General features: G+C 40.3%; 1 protein-coding gene across 1 annotated transcript in view; it reads left to right on the forward strand.

Annotated features, from left to right (window-relative positions):
- The window catches only part of csmd2 (CUB and Sushi multiple domains 2), a gene marked incomplete at both ends in the record, with an annotated part of 235,010 nt that overhangs the window by 123,807 nt on the left and 88,303 nt on the right, over positions 1 to 22,900 (forward strand). Inside the window, 9 exons of the mRNA XM_080515674.1 lie at positions 2,576 to 2,697; positions 7,295 to 7,398; positions 9,255 to 9,367; positions 15,021 to 15,203; positions 16,279 to 16,469; positions 16,718 to 16,853; positions 19,209 to 19,403; positions 21,256 to 21,394; positions 22,213 to 22,400. Of these exons, the coding sequence (XP_080371800.1) occupies positions 2,576 to 2,697; positions 7,295 to 7,398; positions 9,255 to 9,367; positions 15,021 to 15,203; positions 16,279 to 16,469; positions 16,718 to 16,853; positions 19,209 to 19,403; positions 21,256 to 21,394; positions 22,213 to 22,400 (1,371 nt within the window). The remainder of the gene's footprint in view (positions 1 to 2,575; positions 2,698 to 7,294; positions 7,399 to 9,254; positions 9,368 to 15,020; positions 15,204 to 16,278; positions 16,470 to 16,717; positions 16,854 to 19,208; positions 19,404 to 21,255; positions 21,395 to 22,212; positions 22,401 to 22,900) is intronic.

A 22,900-nucleotide genomic window follows, 5' to 3' on the forward strand; every position in this document is an offset into this window, starting at 1 on the left:
TCACTGTGGAACAGACGTCAGGCTGGTTTTAATCCGGAGAGGAAATACCATTGAAAATCCAAAAGTTCAATGACGGATAACACAGTGTGTTAGATAGCAGACCTTTCAACTCACGCTGCCCATCTGACCAGGGTTCATTGGTAATTGGACACTTGGCTTGTAAAGGGACGGATATCTGCCGCTTCTCGGATATTGGCGAACAAGTTCACACATAGCACAGAGAAAACTCAGAGCTGTGATTTCGATTGATGTGTAATTGTCAATATAAGGTGGGAAAAGATGATTAAGACAGTGCAAAAAGCTTTAAAAAGTGTTAAATGGTCCCTTGAAGTGAAGAGTTCATATCGTGGTGATGAATAGAAAAATAATGTGACTGCACAGTATATCAATAATTATTTCCAATATGTGGGTGTGCTGGTTTTCTTGGTAACAACCAAGATTGGATTTAACTTGAACACAAAGTTCATGTTACAGCAAAATAAAAAAATATATATAATAAAAGCCCTGAAAGTTCTTGAAACAAAGTTTACAGACTGATGCAGCACGAACAAATTTAGTAAACATTGTAAAGAGAGGAAAAAAAAACATGGCCCAACTTATAGACACTTTACTACAATTTAAATTATATATCACTGATTTTACTGCTGATTGATTACAATAGCTTGGATTGGTTGTCATAGTTTGTTTTCTGTTTACTAAAAATCAACTATTTTCCTGCTTTCGTTTGGTTTCTAAACTAAAAGAACAAACAATGCAATCCATCTCCCCGAGTGTTTGTAGCAGAGGAAGCCTAAAATACCACTTTATTCTCAGCTTTCTCTCACATGTAGAGACATTTAGATCCAAGTAACCACTGTGTCAGCAAAGCTGCCCTTTAAAGACATTACCTCCCATCACCCTCATTTAACCTTTGATGCTGCTCCTTTATTCTGCCTCATCATGTTTAAATAAAGATTAAACATCATGCAGAGATAAATGAAGATCTGTTACCTAAAATAGCATTAGTCATCATTAAGTCGAACGACACTATCATTAGCACAGAGGTACAAAAAAGAAAAAGAAAAAAAAAGAAAAACTTCATCGTTGGCAGCAAATTCCTTTCTCTTGATATAAAATTCATGGCTTCATTTTCATTTCCACCCTTTTTTTTGGTTCACACCGAGCTTCATTATGCATTTGTCTGCTACACTTTCATGTCTGTCACTAAACAAGGTGGGGAGTATCAGACATAATGATGGCAATGATTAAAAGAGAAAAAAGAAGAGAGCGTTTGATAGCTTCTGTGGACCTCCTTTCAGCAGTGTTTTTTTTTTTTGTTAAGGTCACCCTCACTGTCTGCACAACTCACATTAATTACTCTTTTCTCCCCTTAACTTCAACGAACTTCATTTTATATTTTAATAGGGGTGATTTGGTGGGATGAAGGGTGGGGCGCATGGAGCCTCTGAGCGGGGCTCAAGCACCCGGAGGACCGCTCTCAGACGCAATTCATTAAGACCAAGGTTCAGGTCCTTTCAAATACCTCAGGTTTTCTTTGACTTGTGTACACACTGAAGTACCCATTAGAAACCCTGCCCTAATTTGAAGGAGTGGTAAAGAGCTCCACCACCCCGACACCCGTGGGCATCTATAAGAAAAGTCACCTTGTCCTTTCAAGCTGCTATAACTACTTACGGGCTCTTTTATATGAGCGATTTAATTTGTAATTAGTTGTTTGTACAATTTTTTTTTATCATATAAATGCAGTGCCCAAGTGTGCTTAACCCACTTTCAGAATGGCAGAGGATTATAAAGATTGTCTTGTTTGTTTTACCGTCGTTATAAACTACACAGCTTGACAGTTTTTCCAAAAACAAACCTTCTCGAGTATATTTCAGACCAACAAGTGCGATTCATGCGCTTGATTGAATCTTCCAGTCCATTCAGTTTTTTTGTGTTTTTGTTGTTTTTTCAATACCGCCCCACTAAATCTTCAAGTCAAGCATTTGAACAAATCTGCAGTTTGTTTGATGGCTCCTTTGTTTAAAATGTGATTTTTTTTTTTGTTTGAATACAGCCGTTACCATTACCAACCACTTCCCAAAATGACTCTTTGTCTCAAAAGTGATGTTTGCTCAGTCTTTATGTAAGAGGCAAGGTTTTTACAGAGCAGCGGTGCTTCATCACATCATGTGTTCGTTCAGGCACAGCGTCGAAAGTAGGTCACCTGTATTTTAGTAGATCTCGACACCCACTAACTGTAGTTACACTTGTAAAATGTCAGAGAATCTGTTTGGAGAGTGAATACACGCATGCTTGCCGAGCCGCTGTGCGTCATGTATAAATAGCTGTATTGATTCAAACGGATTCTTTGTGAGACATGAACTGGAAAATGTGGAGACTTTTCACCACAGTATAATCAATAACAGGTAACAAACAAACCGCCAGAGAGATGACACTCAGAAAATGGCACAAATATGGAGATAATAACACATTTTATCACTTGAAATATGATACCTGCCATGTTGTTTATTTTTTCTTGAATGAAACTTTGTATTGGAACTTTTATCGATCCTCCCTTTGTTCCTTTGTGTAGCACCGATGTGCGGCGGTCAGCTGAGAGGATCCAGTGGCGTCATCACATCACCAAACTACCCAGTCCAGTATGACAACAATGCTAACTGCACTTGGGTCATCACAGCGACAGACATATCAAAGGTAAAAGGCTCCAGACATGTAGGTTTTTCATCCTTTTTCAACCAGGCAACTAAAACATTGTGACCTCTGTACAGTTGTCCTCTTCAACAGCCCAATGTGCAGAAGCAGCAATGTCCTTATAATGTGAACATTTTCTGAAAACGGTCTGAACGGGTCTCATACAAAACCGCCAAAGCCGAAATGAGGCTGAGGATGTGTCTGGGGTGTGCGTCAGTGCATGTGACAGAATAATAGCAACGGCAGCTTAATCTGATGCCTCTTTTCGTCACTGAAGCCGATTAGTAGCTGTATGTCAACATGTGAACACATCATCATCAAGCCATCATCTATTTCTGGCAGGTTAAACACAGAACATTTGAAAATCTGTGTCCAGAAAAAGGCTGTTTTCTTTCACCATGCAGATTTGTTTTCATTTTACTGACCCAAAATGTAATTTGCACTGAAGACCAAACTGCATGGAAGACATGTGTTTTTAAAAAGCATCTGCACACTTATGGAGTACGTCTCGGGCAACCGTGTGTAGTGTTAATATAGACTTTGTTGTTGTTTTTTTTTTGTTATTGTTGTAATCACCAGCCTCCACTGGCGTGTTAAGTGGCATCTTCAGCTGCCAGGAAAGTGTAAAGCAGCTGACTGATGTTGCTTGCTCCTGTTTGTGAGGAACTCCAGAGGAAGCGTGTCTCTTGACACACCCGACTCATTTTATGATTTTGATAATTGTGACAGGACACGTAGGGGGCGGTTCAACACACTACGTGACAGAGGCTCTCCCATTGAAAAATGTACAAGATAAAGGAAGTGAAAGGAGAGACTGGAAGTGAGCCAGTGTAAGACAAAGTGAGTTGTTAAAACACCTGTGGTGAGGAAGAGAAGAAGAGAGTGAAATGGACAGCAGAGTAATGGAGAGGGTTTGAGGGCGTGCTTGGAGGAGATCATGAAAGTGTCAAATTTCCGTTCACACCATTGACTTTGGAGTTGTGTTCAAGGGTACATGACTGCTTTATCGCCAAATATCAGTGGTGGAACTCGCAACAGAATGGGTTTCACAAATCTGCTATCTTATGGCGCCGTGTTAACGAGGCCATGCAAGGTTAGAGGCATTGCAAGGGAACGTGGTCCGATACACCCAAAGAACTGTACCCTTCGCTTGCAAACACAAACACACACAGACACCCTCGGGTATGCCCAGCGGGCAGCCTGTCTCCTGCGCCGTGTCTGGACGAGATGAAGATGGAGCGAGGCTGTTCTTTCTGTTTAGAGGTGTAATGGGCTTCTATTCTTGCCTGTCCGCTTTGGCCCAGCCAGAGGAGATGTTAGGTCAGGCAGGAGACTGAGGCGGGACAGCAAAGGAAGGCAGGTGAGAAATGACAAAGCTCTTCCACACCTAAATCCAACCTCCTGACACGATGACTAATGTGGGTTTACTTGACAAGTGCTGCTGCTTCACGATGTCCTGAAGAGACCGAACGCAGCCTGTTTTTAGTTGACATTCTCTCAAGTGTTTATCCACGAGCATTGAGGACACTGCATTCTCTTGTCCGGAAATGTCAAACCCGCCCTCAGAGACCACAAATAATACAAAGTACACCATGCTGTATAAACGTTTGAGACACTTGCTTATCCATCAGAGTATTTCTAGGAAGGGACCCATATTTCCTTTACAGTGACAATGGCCCATAACATGCCAAACTTATTTCTGGCCATTGATGTCTTTTTACTTCAAATCAGCCTGGTATTATTTGAGGAGACAGAAGTGACTAAAGGTCTGTGAATATGCTACATGAGTTATGCTACATGAGTCAATCTGTTTTTGCAGCCCCGGTTTGGGGAGTTCTTATAGCTTTTTCACAACATATCTTCTGGAGAGAACATTGTTCTCATTTGTTGTCAAACAACCAATGTGTGATTGATCAGAAACATGAAAGTGCCCATTATTAATGCAGAAAATTGAACACACCATCAATGGGTCATCTGTGTTTTAACCAGAATTAACAATTTGCCACTTTGTGCAGTAGCATCATTTCAGAAAAGTTCTATTTTCCACTATTTACACAGAGATGGAGTTGGAACGTTTTCAAAACCTTGTGTTTTCCCCTCCGTTTCCATGGATACATAGTGTATGCCTTTTCAAAACATTGTGTTTTCATAAACACAACAAAAGTTTTCCATGCTCACTTGAACACATCCTCGTGTAAACGGGACCTAAAAGTGTTACCTAGTCTTTCTAAAATTCCTAAATTTGCTGCACATCAATAATGCCGAGAGTCGAAATGCAAATTAAATAACCGGAAGAACAGTCGGACACCTTTTCCCATGGTACTTGTACAGTTCTTTAGGTAAACTCTGCTATGAAGTTGTTTCAAACATAATTTCAACAAAAGTAAATGAACCACAGATCTGTGGTCTATAGGCTCAGAGAAATCCCTCGACTGTATCGCCTCCTAAAACTCCAGACAGACCCCACCCTGTTGAGAGATTCCATCCACAGCGGCCACTATCACTTTCAAGACCCTCTGTTCTGTAGAATAATGACAGTTCTTGGTTGTTCTCTGTTGCTTTGACACCGAGCACATGCCTGCCTACTGCTATTGCTTGAAGGCAAGGTGGCACTTCCCCCCCACCCCCCTACACGGCAAATCAAGTTTGACTCTATATACTGCTTTGATGTTAATCTGATCATTTACAATATTTTTAAGGTAATTGATGCAATAAATCTCCACAGTTTGATATAAATTTGTACTCTATGTGTAAGGTTTATAATGGAAAGAACACCACTGAGTGTGGCAGTAGGTACAAGGGACACCAAATTACAGAATCGAGACTTCAAAACATTTCCAGACTTCTGGTGTCTTTATTGAAGTCGTAGCAGCAGACTCTCAAGTGGTTTCCACCAGACACGACACAAATGGCCTCACGGGCTATTTCTTGTTGAAACAGATGAAAGGTTGCCTCCAGCCCATAAACAAACAATGTCCTCCCTGAATAATGTTTAATTCAACCGTGCACTATTTATATATAGACTTTATTGGCACAGCTTACTTACTCAGAACTTTGTTAGAAGTTGGGTGAGAGCGTTATCACTTACGACTGTACCACATTAGCGGTGCCCCATGCCAACTGGAAGAAGGACTTAAAAAGAGAGGAAATGGAAAAAACATGGCCATAAATAAACTGCCAACAACAAAAGCCATTGATGGTTTGATCTTGTATGATTATGGGATTAGTGACTCTTGAAATGAATGGACATATTCTTATCAAACCTCCTCAGTAGGAGAGATTTTTCACAGCTCACATCCAATGTAGTGACTTTTTCTTTTCATCCATCCTGAGCCCCACCTGTTGGCTTGCAGATAGGAGATGAGTTTGCAGTATGAAAGTCTATTTTTTGAACGATCTGACCTATTTTGCCTACACACCATCAATCTCTTCTCTCCACCTTGACAATTTTCATTAGACACGAGGGTTTAACATAGGACAGAATGCAATTTGCATTTATATAAGCTTTTTCATTAGCCCTTGCTCTCTCGGCCCTCTAAAAACATTAAGATTTTGGCAGAAATCTGTTGGAGCCAATTTGAAGTGGAAAGCAAAAACGGCCTATACTTTGCTTTTTTTATTAATGAAAAATACAGTCTCCGACATTACTTAAGATTTGGCACTTATTAACATTCTCTAGTATTGTAATTAAAACTCATTTAGATGTCTTTTTTTAGAGTTGACCACTGTGCGTTGGGCTCGCTCATATTTTTTGTCAGCACAGGTTCAATCCAACCTGCAGTATAGCAGTGTTATCCTATGAAAACGGGTATTAAATTCCTCCCTTTCATAGCTCTTGTGGGTTTTTTTTTTACCATGTATATATTCACGTGTTAGACTTTCTCCAGTCCCTCACCTTGATTTGCCAGACAATCAAGTATTTGATTAGTGGGGCAGAGTCCATAATCAACAGGCATTAGAAAGTTTGATCAACAAAAACCAAATGCTCTTGTAGATTGTAGAATGTAGATTGTTATTGTATTCGCTTGAGTGTAGATTCTGAATATAAAATGTAATTAATACATGTTCTTTGCAGGTTATGTTGTGGGTGGCTCATATGTACATTTGTGCGCGCATATCTTTCTTCATTGCTATCATTACTGTTACACAATGTCTATTTGTCAGTATGAATTAATGAACTTATGATTATTAATTACACAATTCACAATTCAAGTCCAATCATCATTTTATTCAGAAGGTAAATAATTACCAATCGGAATGATTTTATTATAGACATTGAAATACATAACAAGCCAGTTTGAAAGATTAGGAACATAGAAAGTCTCTATATTTCTGCTCAGATGTAGGGAGCAAAAGTAGAAGCAGCAGCAGAGGACATCATTTAATAACAGAAATCCAGATTTTGCTTACAATAGACACAGCTGCAGCGTAGGCGCCAGCTGAAATGGGTCCTGCTGATATGATGATGACTGATGGACTGTAGGTAGACGGACAGAGAGGGACAGAGGGGTCTCCTCTCTGCACCTGGCTTCTGCAGAATATGAGCATCTGTTGTTCACGGTCGTCTTGGTGATGTCGTCCCCCCCCTACTGTTGTCTAGGTGATCAAGCTGACATTTGAGGATTTTGACCTGGAGCGAGGTTACGACACCCTGACTGTGGGAGACGGTGAGATGGTGGGCGATCAGAAGACCATATTCCACGTGTGAGTGACTTCTCTGACCTCGATCATTTTTTCCCCCTTTAATCTTTTCTCTCTGCTTCATTGCACTCCTTTTATTTAAAATTTCTTTCTGAGAAGCCTCTAATCACTCTTTCACTTGCAACTATGTTTTCCTTCCTCTGCTCCCTTGTGACTGGAAGCAGCCCTTCCTCATCTCTTTGCTTGTTTCCTGGTTGTACAGTTTCTCTTTTATTTCATCACCGCCTGACGATGCAGGAGTGAATCAAAAATAGATGTCGCGCCACACTGCCGATCATTCCTCTCATCCCTCTTCCTGGGGTTAAAAATCATATCATAGCCTTACGGCGCCGCATTACAAACTGCATATCGATGCCCGTTAATGAAGTTTGTGCTAGCAGATGCTCCATAACAATTCACAGGATGTTGTTATTAATTGTGCTGAAATTTACCACCTTAATAAAGTTTTTATAGATCGATTTTTATGCGATGCTGTCTTGCCCGGGTGGGAACTGGGGGGTGGTGGTGGAGATAAATGAGATAAAGGTTTGTGGAACGATGCTCTGCTGATGTGAGATTTCCTGTCTTACTTTAATAGCGTCGGATGCATGCACATAGACTCACACCACACTAAAGTTGTGCACACCACAAACGCTAAAAAATGACTTAATCCCTTCAATTAAGAGCTTCCTTTCCTGTTACGGGCTTCTTTATGGTGTAAAAAGTAGAGTGAGTAATTCAGTTTGCGCACTGGTGGTTACAAACAAACTAGAACAATTTAGGGCCAGGGAATATATCACTGCTATCAGCGCTGTTACCTCAAGACTATATTTTTGTGAATCAGTCGTGCGGACAAGTGGTGGAGTGTAGAGAGTAATTTTTGTAACTACAAGGTCAGAAGCTCGTAACCTTATCATAGCAGCACAGTCGTAAATGTGTACAACCAATCACATCCTCTCTTTTATTAACTTGAATGATAGAGTGATGGCAGTTTGACAATAGAGAGGAACTATTTGGTGTAAGTAAAAATGTTTTTTCTTACATTGAACTACATCTCTCAGATTGGATTTCGGCAGCACAATGCCACAGACAATATTCAAGATAGTTGAAAGACGCTTTTCAACTTATTTGCTGCCAGCATATGTGGCTCAGAGAGATGAGATGTCTGAGCGATTAGTAGAATAATGATTAAAACAAGGAAAGGGCACATCTTACCCTTAAAATCCATAATCTTTGTCTCTTCTGCTCCTTTGGATCCAATACATAATGTATCTTTCCTCCAGTGGGTCCATCAAGGTTAACAGAAACCTGATAAATTAGCAAAAGGCTGCAAAAGGACAAAAAACACAAGCCCAATTTATCCAGACACTACTACTTCTTCCACTGTTCTCCTTGTTCCTTCACTAAAATTAGAACCTTTAATCACTTACTCTGCAGTTATACACTTCCTAATTAGAGTTGGGGCAAATTACTATTCAAATAGGATTAAATTACTTCTGTGGCATTGACTGATCTCGCCTTCATTTTCCACTTTCCATGTTCCCAGCTGTTTGGAATTAAAGGGTTAGCATTAAAAATACTTTCTGAGGCTAGAATTGCTTACAACAGTTATAATGTGCTTTTATTTGATGAGAAAAGTCGAAAAGTTCAATATAAAACTTCACGTATTGTTTTCAGGTCTCAGAGTTGTGTTTAATTTATTCAAACAAAGCAGAGGAAGTGTATCTTTTGTCTGGGGAAGTGGCGGCAACTCGATTGTGCAGAACGTGCAGACTTGGCTTAATATGACTCAGACCACTCTCGTGGATTTCACCTTTGACTTATCCTCTCACAACCGTTTTTAAATAGATAAATGCTCAGCAAAGTGTATTTTCTTGTAGTTTGTCCGGCACCACAACCCCAGACCTCGTGGTGAGCACCAGTCATCAGATGTGGCTCAACTTCAAAACAGACGACACCAGTGGCTCCCTGGGCTTCAAGGTGTCATATGAAGGTAAGGATGCATCAAGTCATGCAGCATTTTCATTTTTGTTGTTGTTGTTGTTGTTTTAAAACATGGGTTTGCCTTTTAAACATGGCACTATGTCAACTTTAAGCCGTGCCACCACTATTTGGGGTGGCTTGAGTGTCTGTCCTTGGCCATCACTTCAAAGTTTTAATGCAAGTTTTTGATGGCATTGAGGAAGATTTTCAAGTGAAAATACAACATTTCTGTTACATTTTGAATGTCTTTTTCCACGAGAACAGTGCTCCGTGCCACTGAACTTTTTGAAAATGTCTGCTTCCTCATCATTGTTAGTGTTAATGTTCACAACATATTGTTCTCTGTGTTCGGGTGTGTGACAAAAACAGTCAATATCGTTAACATTAGCCTGGCATGTCAACAACAGGATTTTTGCTGATTAATTGATTTAAATGGACATTGTTTAAAAAAAAAAAAAAATCACTATCTAAATATGAAACTTTTCTGAAACAAACACAAAAGCAATGCGTTTTCAGTTAGAATGTTGTCATTTAAGCAGGACCTGAGGCTTGACCCTTCATCCGACCTTGACATTACTTTTACATTACTTGGGTTACCTCAGAAAGTTTTACCCTAAAACACTTACAAACTACCCACTTGTTTTCTTACTGCTTCTTACAGTAACACATTGCACCCTCTTATGGTGTTAAGTTGTAGAGCTCAGCTGGAGCGAGTAAGATAACGTTCTTATTATATGTTTTTCAGTGGCAAATCACAAAAGAGTCTAAAATACATCATCGTAGACTTTGCCGCGTCTCATTCATCAGACTATTTCTTAGACTAAGTTATTTTAATTTACAAAAAGCTAAAACATTTTGATGAACTAGTTCATCAAAACCATGATTTAACATTAGTAAATAAATATAACCAAAAAAAAATGATCTTTATAGTTTTTACTCTATATCAGAATATTTTTTGTTTCTGTCACTCTGTAAATCGCTGCTCCATGATTTGTCTTCCCCGTCTGGTTTGCAGTCTTTCGAGCCGGGCCGTAACAATCATAACGGGTGGGGAGGGCTCGAAGCTGGGGCGGGCTCGAAGACACACATTGCGATTGCAAATTATATACATTTTACAAAGAATAGAAATGTAAATAGAGCAGGTACTTTTGTAAGTTGTTTTATTTAATGTAATAGCCAATCAAATGGCCACTTAAAGTTCACTGCAAGGGATAGTCGTATGATATTTGGTAAATACTGATTTGTTAGCACAATACGGGTACTTCTTTTGAGTGAGCCTTAAATTAATTGAAAGTTATTTTTAATATTCCTGAGTGCCGAGTTGCATATGTCTTTGAACATTGAGAGATCCATATACATACATATATATATATATATATATATATATGCATTTGCATGCATGTGTTGCAGGGAAGGATTAATGTGTGAGTCTGTTACTGTTCCTCTGGATTGTCTCTAAGATGCACAGGAAGTCTTCCATCTTGCCCACAGATGCTTATTTTTCATCAGTAAGAATAACAGAGAAAGTGGAGCAGCATGCTGAACCGAAGTGTAATTAAAACAATGAGTTCTACTTAATGAAGGGGAAGAAACGCTTTGAACCACTTCACCTCCCAGATTGGAGCGCCCAAAATCTAATTTGCATTCTCAATTACTTGTATTTTGAGCCCGATCATCAAGTGTAATTGCCAACACAGTCACACCACTACACACACTCCCACCATACGCATACATTTCAACATGGGCTGCATACACACTTCCATAGCCTATGTCTTTCTGAAACTGTTGTGCTTGCGCACAAAAAAAACTGCATTAATGCAAATGACTTTAAAACCCCATGACTGCGGTGCCGAATTCTGCATTCTAATGCTCCTGTCTGATTCACAGAAATCATATCCGTTTTCACTTATTTGTCACATACGCACCAAGAAGTGCTGCTAATAGTGACTCAGTTTCCTGTCAACACAATAAATACTGTATTTTAATTATCGTTTGACTCGTCTAAATTTGGAAAAATGCCTCGAAAATATATTGATGATATATTGAGTATTTTAACTACTGTCGCCCAGTAATTACTTTATGAATTCTTAATCACAATCTTCAACAACCATATCAAACTTTTACTGCTGCTAATGTGGGAGGTGGTCTGTAGGCGTATACATGCTGTGTCGGTTTTACTTTCCATGAAAACAAGGTCACTGTTGAAATGATCTGTTTACATCGGACAGGCTCACAGTATCTCTGCTTAGATTATATCACATTGGCATGATTGAGGCCAGTGACTATTTGACTAAATTTCGGTGGTGTCAAACCCTGGTCCTACATGGTTTGTGTCTCTGCAACACACCTGAATGCAATGAAGGGCTCTTTATTGGACTTTCTTAGGAGATGAACAACTGGCCTATGTACAATGTAATTCAATTGTGTTTCTATAGCACCCGATACAACTCAGTCATTCAAAGGCACGTTTACAGAGAGTGAGCAAGACGAGGAGACGTCAGGAAAACGTCAGTTCTAACAGGGAAAAACCTGCTGAATCACACTGCTTATTGGGGTTGGAGGTCAGAAGGAGAGAACAGACATGTGGGGAAAGATTGAAACCATGGTTTGGTTAGAGGGTATGGATTCTTCCAGCTTGATTTCATATCCTGGATAAAAGTTTGGATAAACTGCTCTCTCTCAAACATTGCATCAGGGAAAGCACCCGCTGTCCGACGTCATTGCAGCTCCAACTCGTGGTATGCGCTTGCATAACAATTAAGCGACCCTGTACGTGAATGAAACACTAATTGGTTTAACCAACTAATGCTTCAGGTGCCGCCAAGTGAGGGGGCAGACGTTTAATCGTTTTAGCAGCTAATCATGTGCATCCCTAGTACCAACAGGGTTTGGCTTTAAGGATTTATTCTTTACTTTCCCCAGAGTGAAGGTTTTAGGTCCCAGTCAGATACTCAACATGTACAATAGAAGCCTATGCTTGTGCCAGATGTGTGTTGAAAAAAGCATCACCAAAGTTGAAATCTTCAGATAAGTATAGCTTTGGACTCTTACGGCTGTGCAGGGTTGCTATTCAGAATCGGTATTAATCTGTCTTTACGGCCATCTATTCTTATATGAAGTTGTTTGATGTGATTATGGCACTGTGCAACTCTTTGACTACTGTATGCACTACTGTGTTATGGCAGTAATCTTAATGAGTTTGTGGTGTAGTTGTTGATGGCAATTTCCAGTGTTTCACACAGAGAAGTTGGAAAAATATCTCTTCTCTTATTCATAAGAAGCATCAGCTGGTGTTTTGACTTCTGCCTCTGCAGCTGTTATGTAGAACAAACTGTCAAACACATCGCACACATGTAGACATGCAGTGAGATACCATCCATGGAACATAAAGGTTTCAATTTATTACCTAGGTTTTCCCTGAAGTTCTAATCATCAGGCAGAGACGACTGTAGGGATACACAAATATATGTGTGATTTTGTGCATTGACAGCAGCATGCAGTTGTGCTGTGATCAGATGAGATTTCTGTTGGATCTTGCACATCCATGTGGTTGATTGTCGCTTTGATTCTCTGTCTGGCTCTCACCAACCTCCCCCGTCCTCCCGTTAAAGGTGACTTCCACGCAAACAAGATCAATGAGTTGTCTTGTGAACGAGGCAGCCTCGGGACAGCCATGCATCCAAACAGCAGTGAGCTCTAAATATGTGTTCTAAATGATGATCATCATTAGGGCTGAGTATGGATTTATACCCAGCATCACCCCTGGTGCGATTTAAAATCGTATTAGGCCCTGCCATCATTTCCTGGATGGATGAGCTTATTCGCTCTTAGTGCCCCCCCCCCACCCCCACCCAATCCAGATGCCCCAATAGAATGCCTCAGCATTCACATCAGCTGTCTTCAACCTCAGAAAAGTGGAAAGAAGAGTGGGAGAAGGAAGCATAAATCTTGAGATAATGAAATTGCCATGTGTGGTTTTAACCAAAAAAGGGTGGTCATGGAGGTGTGGCTGTGTTAGTGTGTCAGTCTGAAAGTGCTTGCATCAGCTTCCAGCACGAGTGAGGGCAATTTGTTATGCAGTAATGGGAGGGATACACTGGCAGTGGGACAGCGGGAGATGCAAACAAATAAGAGATTTGCAAGAATAGAGAGAAACAGTGGTGCAATGTAGAAAAAAAAATTGTGTTGATTTAATTTCTTGTAAAAATCAGTCTCTCTTTGTTATGAATTCTATTTCATAGATTCAGTATAAACTAATTTACCTGTAATTTTGATCTCTGAAAAGAACACTCACTGTTTGTACTAGTTTGTCTTACATATCCAAAAGCAGGTATAGCTCATATTCATAAGGTTATCTAAGATTACAAAATGAAATGACAATAATAACATCGTTTTTGGCAATACCAATAATACAGCAGCAATAATAATATCTTCTATGGAACGAAGCTGTGGGAGCAAGTGTGAGAGACTTGAATTTCAAAAAACGATTTAACACCTATAATAAGAGCAACAGAATAAAGGCACAATTTGATGCTGTGAAGCATTTTATTGCTTAAATATTATCTATAGTTTTTTTCACTTGTCACAACCCTAAATGCACAGTTTGAATCCATATTGATCTGCCATTCAGCGAACAATCGTTTCCCATAACAACACTCCTGCATTAACATTCCGTGCGCATATTGCAGAGTGCGTCCCATTATCTACCTATTGTGCTTTTCACTGTTTCCCACCAATCAGACGGCACTATTACTAAGATAAATGGTAGAATGAACCTGCAGTTGGGACAATAAAGCTGAAAGTTTGAGCATTATATGGTTATGGAGCATTTTCTTTTCAGCAATATGACAGTGCAGTTTGAGATGGCATGGCTCCGTTGGTAGAGCAGTTGTCTCTCAAATGGAAGGTTGCAGGTTTAATTCCCATCTCTGCCTGTCTACATGCTGAAGTGTCCTTGGGCAAGACGCGTATCCCCAAATTCCCTGCGTGATTGCAGTGTGAGAGTGATTGGTGATGGTCAGAGGGGCCGATGTTGCAGTTTGGCAGCCTTGCTTCCGTCAGCCCCCCACCGCCTAAACACTTATCTGAGTAATGATTAACAAGCTTAGATTGCAATTTCTATTGAGTATGAGTTTGTTTAACCAAAATTCTACTGTCGATATTTCCAATCTTCCAAGGGCCATATATGCAAAATGTACTTTCTAATGGCTTTCCAACAGTAATATGCCTTCCTATACCAGGGAATGATGCCCCGGAAGTGAAGAACATGTGTTATGTCTTTCCCTGGCCTGTTACAATTTTTTTTTAATTGTATGGTCCATTGAGTGAATCGGTAATCAAACCCTATATAGTGTCCTCAGGGGTTTAACCAATCCCAATCTAAGTAGATCCTTAGGCAGCTCTGCTCTGGCACTTGGCACCACAAAAGGAAGCATTTCCTCCTCTTTCCAAGATGGGCGTGTGTGGGCGTAGACTCGCACAGACACAGCAGATTCTAAATGCAGCTCATATTATTGAAATTGCTAAAAATCAAGGAAAACCTGGATTTGGGGCAATACATTTTGAAAACAATGATTTTGTACCTGCGAGACCCATGTGAAAGCGTTGAAAAAGCTATGTAATATGACCCCTTTAATGTTCTTTGTTCTCTTCTACCTGCATAGAAATTGACCAAGGCAGTTGTGGAGACCCTGGGATCCCAGCTTATGGTAAACGTGAGGGGACAGGCTTTCGCCATGGGGACAGGCTGTACTTCGAGTGTCTGCCGGCCTTTGAGCTGGTGGGGAAGAAGAACATCACCTGCCAGAAGAACAATCAGTGGTCGGCCAAGAAGCCCAGCTGTGTTTGTAAGCTCTTGAATTAGTGAATGCATGCGCTGATATGACTTTTCTGAAATGGGTGCATTAATAGGTATGGGGTTTTTTTTGGAGACAGAGCACAGGGTGAGCCGCATAATAAATGGCCAGATTAGCCATGCAGTTTGCCTTTCAGAGGATTCTGTGGATTTTAGCATAATTGGAGGGATTATTAGCTAATGAATGCAATGAGAGACAAACACAGAAAATGAAAGGGTAAGGGGGAAAGAAAGGGATTGCTGACCGTGCAGATAATGGCCTCTGTAGTAGTTTTGATAAGACCATAGTGTGGAAAAAAAGGCTGCAGTGTCGAGTTAAATATAACAGAGATGAATGACAAAAGCCTCTTTTGCTGCATAATTCTGGGAAACCTTGCTATTTTTTTATTTCCCGCTCCCGTTGTTGATTAATTTATATGTCCTCTATGTTCAGATGAGGTGGCGTCGTAGATCAGTCCAGGATCTTATTATATTAATTTAGAAGAAGTGATTAAAACAAAATGTGTCATATGAGAACCTCCATCTGACCAACTAATAAAGTGAATCCTTTCACAGTCCTTAGTCAATGTAACAAGGCAACTTTTATTTTCCACCTCAGTTCCAAACTTCTTTTGTTTTTGTGCTTATTAACCCTATTCCTATTTTCCTCCTAAATAAGATTTATCCCGTCAGATAACAGTTGAGTATTTGCAGCCAGCCTTATTCAGGCTTGTCTACATTGCTTCACTTGGCAAGTTGACAAATTGATAGATTCCTCTCTTCATTTCCATTGAGATATTGCACGTCTAAAGGTTTCTGTCATTGTCTGTGCGCCTATGCGACAAGATAATAAATTGGTGATTATAGGAGCGTCTTCCAAAATGTGATTTGTTTTTTTCTGATCTGTCTAGAGTGAGGGGGACTTGTGGTAGATTTCTACAGATCCAATAAAATGCATCAAAACATGTAGTCAGCAAAAGTAAATAGAATTTGCTCCATTCTTCTGGTCTCCCAAATAAGACTCATTTTTATGTTTGTGTTCTCTGTTTCCCCCTCTCTGTCTTTCAATCTCTTTATGACTGCTATAGTTTCCTGTTTCTTCAACTTTACTACTCCATCCGGGGTGCTGCTGTCTCCCAACTACCCTCAGGAGTACGGAAACAATATGCACTGTGTGTGGCTCATCATCTCCAACCCTGAGAGCAGAATCAATCTGGCCTTCAACGACCTCAGCATGGAGAAACAGTTTGACTTCCTCTCCATCAAAGACGGGGGAAAGGTTGTATACAATTAGAAGCCTGTTGTCCTCAGTTATTTTGAATTGCTCTATGTGCAACTCCCTCTACTGACCTGTCCATCAGTCGCCACATGAGAAGTCTCCTGTGTAATTATGTCTATTAGCCAAGCAGCTTCTCTGTTTGCGTTCGCCGACCTCACCGCAAGAGATGTTTACTCGTGACTTCTTGAGATCGTTATACCTGAGATCTCGTCAGAGTATCTTTATTTATTTTTTTTGTCCTCACTCAGGCTGAATCTCCCATCCTTGGCACTTTCTCCGGCGACGTCCTACCTCCGCCGATAACAACGAGTGCTCACGTGGCCCGGCTGGAGTTCCTCACTGACCACACCTACACGGACAGAGGCTTCAACATTACTTTTACAAGTGAGTATTTGGATGTTATCGAGAAGTGCATCCTTATTAAAGGTGTGCAGCCAAATCATGAGCCATCTTTTTTATCTATGTACATGAGCTGCTCACTCATATGCCGCACATTTGTTCCACACACTCTCAGAAAAATTAAAACACTCCTGTCTTTGTCTAAATAGAGACTTGACATCTAAATTAAACCCAAACAGAGATGTAGCTTCCTTACCTGACGGATACATTGCGGCATTGCTCATTATATTCTATTCTGGGTAACTGCTGACTTCTTAGGAAATTCCACACAGGTTTTTAGACTCTGACGCAGTGCACGCTGGCTGCATGCTGGTAAACCCTTTTCATGGATATACTGTACCGTGAGGGCTCAGTGGCAGGATTATTGCAGTCTTTGCATATGCTCTATTGTGCAGTGGGAGTGATGTTTTTTCTTTCATATCCTAAAATAAATATCTTTGTACAGAGAGTCTCGCGTTGACCCTATAAAGCAAGAAAAGTATTTCATGCTATTTGGGGACTGAATTTAATTAAGGCAATAAACTGCTATTTTTATAGTTTGTTAGTATTCTGAATATTCAATATGAAGACTTGCTCTGTTTAGTCGAAGACATAGCTACACAATTTATTTGTCTTCCGATATTCAGCCCACACAGATTATAAAGTTTCCTACAAACTGTGTGGTTTTTAGCTATCTCCAAAGTTTAAAAGATGCTGCACTGTGCAACATGGAGCTCATAAACTCAAGTACGAAGTCGGGTTTGACTGCAAAGGTGACTCAAAGGTGACGATCGCTACAGGGGACATCAAGAGAGAGAACAACAACATCGTGTGTCGTCTGTGTACGCCACCAGTGTCATCAAGAGATAAACCATAAGGGAAACTTATAAAAGATAATGCTGTTTACCTCTTTCCAGAAATGTCAAAACATACAAAAACACCTTGGAAATAAATGCATATAAATAAATATATATGTAATGTACACACACCTTCCTAGACATATATATGTATTATACATAGAAATACACATATAACACATGTGTCGAGTTCAGCATGTCTGATGTTTGATCAACTTTTATCAGTCAAATGTTGCACTATTTTCCCTTCTCATGGCCTCTGAAGATGCAGGAAGTATACGAAATTGTGTAAACTGTCTGACAAAAGCATAAGCTGCTCCCTTTTAAAGCTGATCCTGTAAACAAAGGATTTGATATTCATCCTGAGATGCCCATTAAAAAGAAATGGTCTAATTTTCTCTATCAGACAAAGTTATAGTATCCCACGTTAATGTCTGCTGTAGGGCCCCTTGCAGGTTTTCAAAGAGGAGCAGGTATTGTTATTATTATTATTTCTTAACCTCTTTACAAGGTAAGCTTATCTCTGCTCAGATTTCTGTTTGGCCTCCGGCTCAGCTCATTTGCAGACATGTCATCAACTGAACCAGGTGCCTCTGAAAAAGCCTCCATGTGGACAACACATGGTGACTAACTCATTAATTAGAAAGTTAGATAAATAAATGAATATACTATGCAGCACGGTGAATGAATATCAAGTGCAGCTAATTGAAGATGACGCTCGGTTCCTGAGAACAGTGTCATTTCAGTGTGGGACTTTCCTTTTGTTTTAGTTGGTTTGTGTGGCTGAACGCGCAACTTCCATCCTTCATGTTAATTAAGGACATGCCAAACTATATTGAAGCAATTTCTGGCACGTTAATAAATAAGATATTTGTGATGGATGAGGTGGAGCTTGCACTCTGTTTGGGTCCGACGGTTCCAGAAAAAGGATTCATCAACACCTACACGTGTCACCGACCCGCATGTGTGCACAAGAGTGAGAGAAATAGTGGCGCAGGTGATGTATTTGTTTACGCTCCCTGTTCCAGGGTTATGACTCTTCGTGTTGCTACTGCATTTCTCCGTGGTTCTTTTTTAAACTGTTTTGTACTTGGGATTTAATTGCGGCGGCCTGATTGATAAAGTTGCGACTGTGTATGAAAACAATTTTCTGCATTTGTTTACAGCATGGCTGTTTGACACTGATTTTCTGCACAGAGTTTTCTTTTTTATACCCTTATTTTTGCAGGCCACCCTCCAGAATTACTGCAGCAGTTTGAATCGATGTGGCGAAGTGAAACAAATTTCTCCTGGTTTTGAGCTGGCATTCTATACTGCTGACTGACACAGTGAAACAAAAGTAGTTTTTTTTCAAACAACTTAGGTTTAATGAATTAACTATGCAATCTCCACAGGGATTACTACTATATTGATATAATATGTGAAATGGTTTTATTTAGAGTTTGATTTGATTTCAGTATGTTCACTGCACTCAGCCTCATCCCCATCTATGTATCTTCTAAAGCTTTTCGCCACAATGAGTGCCCGGACCCCGGCGTGCCAGTTAACGGGAAGCGCTTTGGCGAGAGTCTTCAGCTGGGCAGTTCCATCTCATTCCTGTGTGAAGAGGGCTTTGTGAAGACCCACGGCTCGCAAACCATCTCCTGCATCCTCAAGGATGGCAACGTGGTGTGGGACAACGCCGTCCCTCGATGTGAAGGTAAGTAACAAAGATTTCTCGTGTCTCATGAAAGTCTATGCAAGTACAATTGTGTTAGTCAGTGTGGGGCGGACCTTCACAGGTTTGATTCCCACAGTAAACAGGTCACCAATGTAAGTGTCTGAGAGGATGACCCTTGACCCCCCCCCCATTAGCTCCCCGAACCGCTATATTGAGACATATGGGTAAATGGGAGAAAAAAAATAATAATAATGAAGTTTTGAAAAAAACTGGAATGAAATTGTTGCTGCAGAAAGAGATAAAATGTAACATGGGTTGTAAACATTAGATCATGTGCTTCTTTTCACATTTCTTCTGTTTTTAAATGTCTTCTTAACCATATTTAGGAAGATAAACCTGATACTCATTCAGTTTTAATGAGCATGTTGGGGTCTTTTTTTTACATTTTCAAATATAACATCTAATATTTATATTTAATTTAAAATTAATGAAATGTGTCAGAAAAAATAATGACCTTTGTGATCATTTTATTCAAATGTTCATATATGTTTCACAAGAAAAATTAAAATTTTCATTCATAGATGTCTCTTCTTGTCATATTAAAAAAAAACAAACATCTGCTGGTCACACTGAGAGGCAACAGAAAATAATAGTATTGCCCACTCTGAGTATATTTAGTTACAGTTGTAAACATTGTGAGCAAATGTATCCCCTCTTCTTTCCTATCCTCTGGTAGTGACAATATATAGAGTTGTGATTACATTACACTTGACTAATAGATTGTTTCAGCAAGCTCTCTGATGATACATAAAGTTTTTTAAAAGGTTTAAAACCAGAAATCAGCTTAATCTCCTTTAATAACACACATAAATATATTAGCAATAGTTAATAACATTGCCAACCACTCAGACCAGAACTGTGGCTGTTGAGGATCCAGAGGCTTTGTTCTCTTGGCTATTCGATGCAGCAGTCATGCTGTGCGCCCATACATACTGCTGAGCAATCCATTTTTATCTCCCGAACTCAGTATTATAAAAATCTCTTTCCGACCAATCAAAAAAGTCCAGTGTAGCACCCGAGCGTAGATAAAGCCAGGCATTTAACCAGCTGAGGGTTTTGGACACCAGCAGCGAAGACATGGCTACAACTCTTAAGGAGCCTAATCAGGTTTACTCTTTGTGATACGCAAAGAAGAAGCCATTATTAAAACATGTCACCCCACCCCTCCGGTGTGCCACAGCAGCTTTGTACTCCTCTGAGACCATCTATCATACCCCTGCGTTTGTAGCGTAATGCGTTTTATAGATGTCCTTCAGTATGCTGAGTTGGCTGATTAAATCATTCCACTTCAAAGGGAGCGAGGAGCTGGCACTGTAACGGAGCCCTCCACTGTGCCTGTGTGTTCTGGTTAAGGATAGGCAGTTAAAGAGATGCACGGCAAAGTGAGCCGTAACGGATATGGCGGGGGGGGGGGGGGGGGGGGGTGCTCAAGTGTCTTTTTGTGTTAGCGATCAAAGATGTTCTGTTTTATTCCCTTCGTTTATTGCACCTTTTCATGAGGGGGTTTGATATTCCATTTAAAACAACCGGTGTTTCCTGAAAGAATAATAAGCATACAGTATATTCATGGATACACACGCTTGTGTGGGTGCAGATGACATGAGCAGTGACAAGCCCGTTCCAAGGAGAAATGGTTAACCTTGAAGTGCGCTGTCACCAATTTACATCAGATAGACCCTGGTAGTGTAAGAAATGGGATGGGGCCCTGACTGATGCATGGGATCGTCCATGAGCATTGTCATACATCAGCTGGGAAAGACTGCATAATTCAGTCTCTTTGACTGTTCTGTCTGTTCTCTCTCCTTCTCCTCTTCTTCTCTCCTTCCGTCAGCCCCATGTGGGGGGGATCTGAAGGCTCCCAGTGGGATCATCCTCTCCCCCGGCTGGCCAGAGTTATATAAAGAGGCCCTTAACTGTGAATGGATCATTGAGGCTCCTCCAGGCTACCCCATCAAGATCATCTTCGACAAGTGAGTCACCCACATAGCAACGGCTGCTGTACCAACATTTTATTCCAGAATTCTTTCCTACATCTTCATTTCAAACTTATTCAGTATCCTCATTTCTGATATAATGCAGCACATCGTAACGCATCACAACGTTTACCCCCACCAGTGCGACGCTATGTTTTATTTAGGGAGCTCTTCAGGAAATGCTTGGATCTGTTTGTTTGACACCCTCTCCCCGATCAACAGCCAGCTTTCAGGTTCACAAACACATGCATGGAGATACAGAAGCAGATCTGCGAGTATGCAAATACACATGCATGTTGTGTCAAGGGGGATCTTAGAAATCAGAGAAGTGGTAATGTGTCCTATTGTTTTGCAAAAGAGAAAAAGAGTCACAGAGAGACAGTTGTAGGATCAAATGTAACTCGTGGACCCATCTCATCCCGCATCGCTGCCGCGATAGCGCGCCATGCAAAATGAATGCAGCGTAAATGTTTGTTGCTCTTTAATTTTTATGTAACATCAATAAAATATCACAGACCGCTTCATTTAGATGACATGGTTCTGAAGCAAAGCAATTTATTCATGGCTCTGGCAACAAAAGACAGAAATGCACACAAATACAAACATGCACACATGCAGAAACACAGACACACAACGCCAATGCAACCATATCAAACCAAGTGTAGAAACTTTTTCAGAAGTATATCTCACTTAAATGTTGTTAAATGTGCATCTTTTCAATTCATACAAAAGCTTGATCTCTCTATAAACTGAAGATAATTTTTTACTGGAGGATCAAATGCAGCTGTTCTTTCAATATGTTCTGTGTGTCACAGATTTCGCACTGAGGTCAACTATGACGTCCTTGAGGTGCGCGACGGACGCTTTCCCTCCTCTCCACTGATCGGGAGCTACCAGGGCACCCAGGTGCCCCAGTTCCTCATCAGCACCTCCAACTTCCTGTACCTCCTCTTCTCCACGGACAAGAGCCACTCTGACATTGGGTTCCGCATACGTTACGAGAGTAAGACCCTGTGAACTTGATGCAAAGCATACAAATTTATTTTAAAAAAGATGCGATTCATACACACCTTTGCCTCCAAAAATGTATTTATTGAATTTGCTCAGTTTGAAGTTTGAGTGGTTTCCACAGATTTTTCATTTCAAAGCAAAGCAACACTTAATAACACCCCATGTAATCACCATTTAATTGGGTTGAGAATTTTCGGTCAGATGTTTTTGACACTTACTGTATTGAAAAAAGCCTGCACCGTTAAATCCATGCAAATGCATGCACACCACTTTTACCCACACTTTCAGCCTTTTGGCAACTTGTCTAAGAGTAAATAAAATGCACATTTAATGAGCACATTTTCACATAAAATGATGCACGGACAGCTTTAGAATTTGTACCATTAATAAAAGATTAGTTTTTCCAGATTGTGTTATTACAAACAACCTGCCTTTGACTTTCCTCAGCCTCCACCAACCCTGCTGATGTTTTTAAATAATGAAACTGCCAGC

This window comes from Blennius ocellaris (assembly GCF_963422515.1).
Source record: "Blennius ocellaris genome assembly, chromosome: 20".
In the NCBI taxonomy this organism is placed as follows: domain Eukaryota; kingdom Metazoa; phylum Chordata; class Actinopteri; order Blenniiformes; family Blenniidae; genus Blennius; species Blennius ocellaris.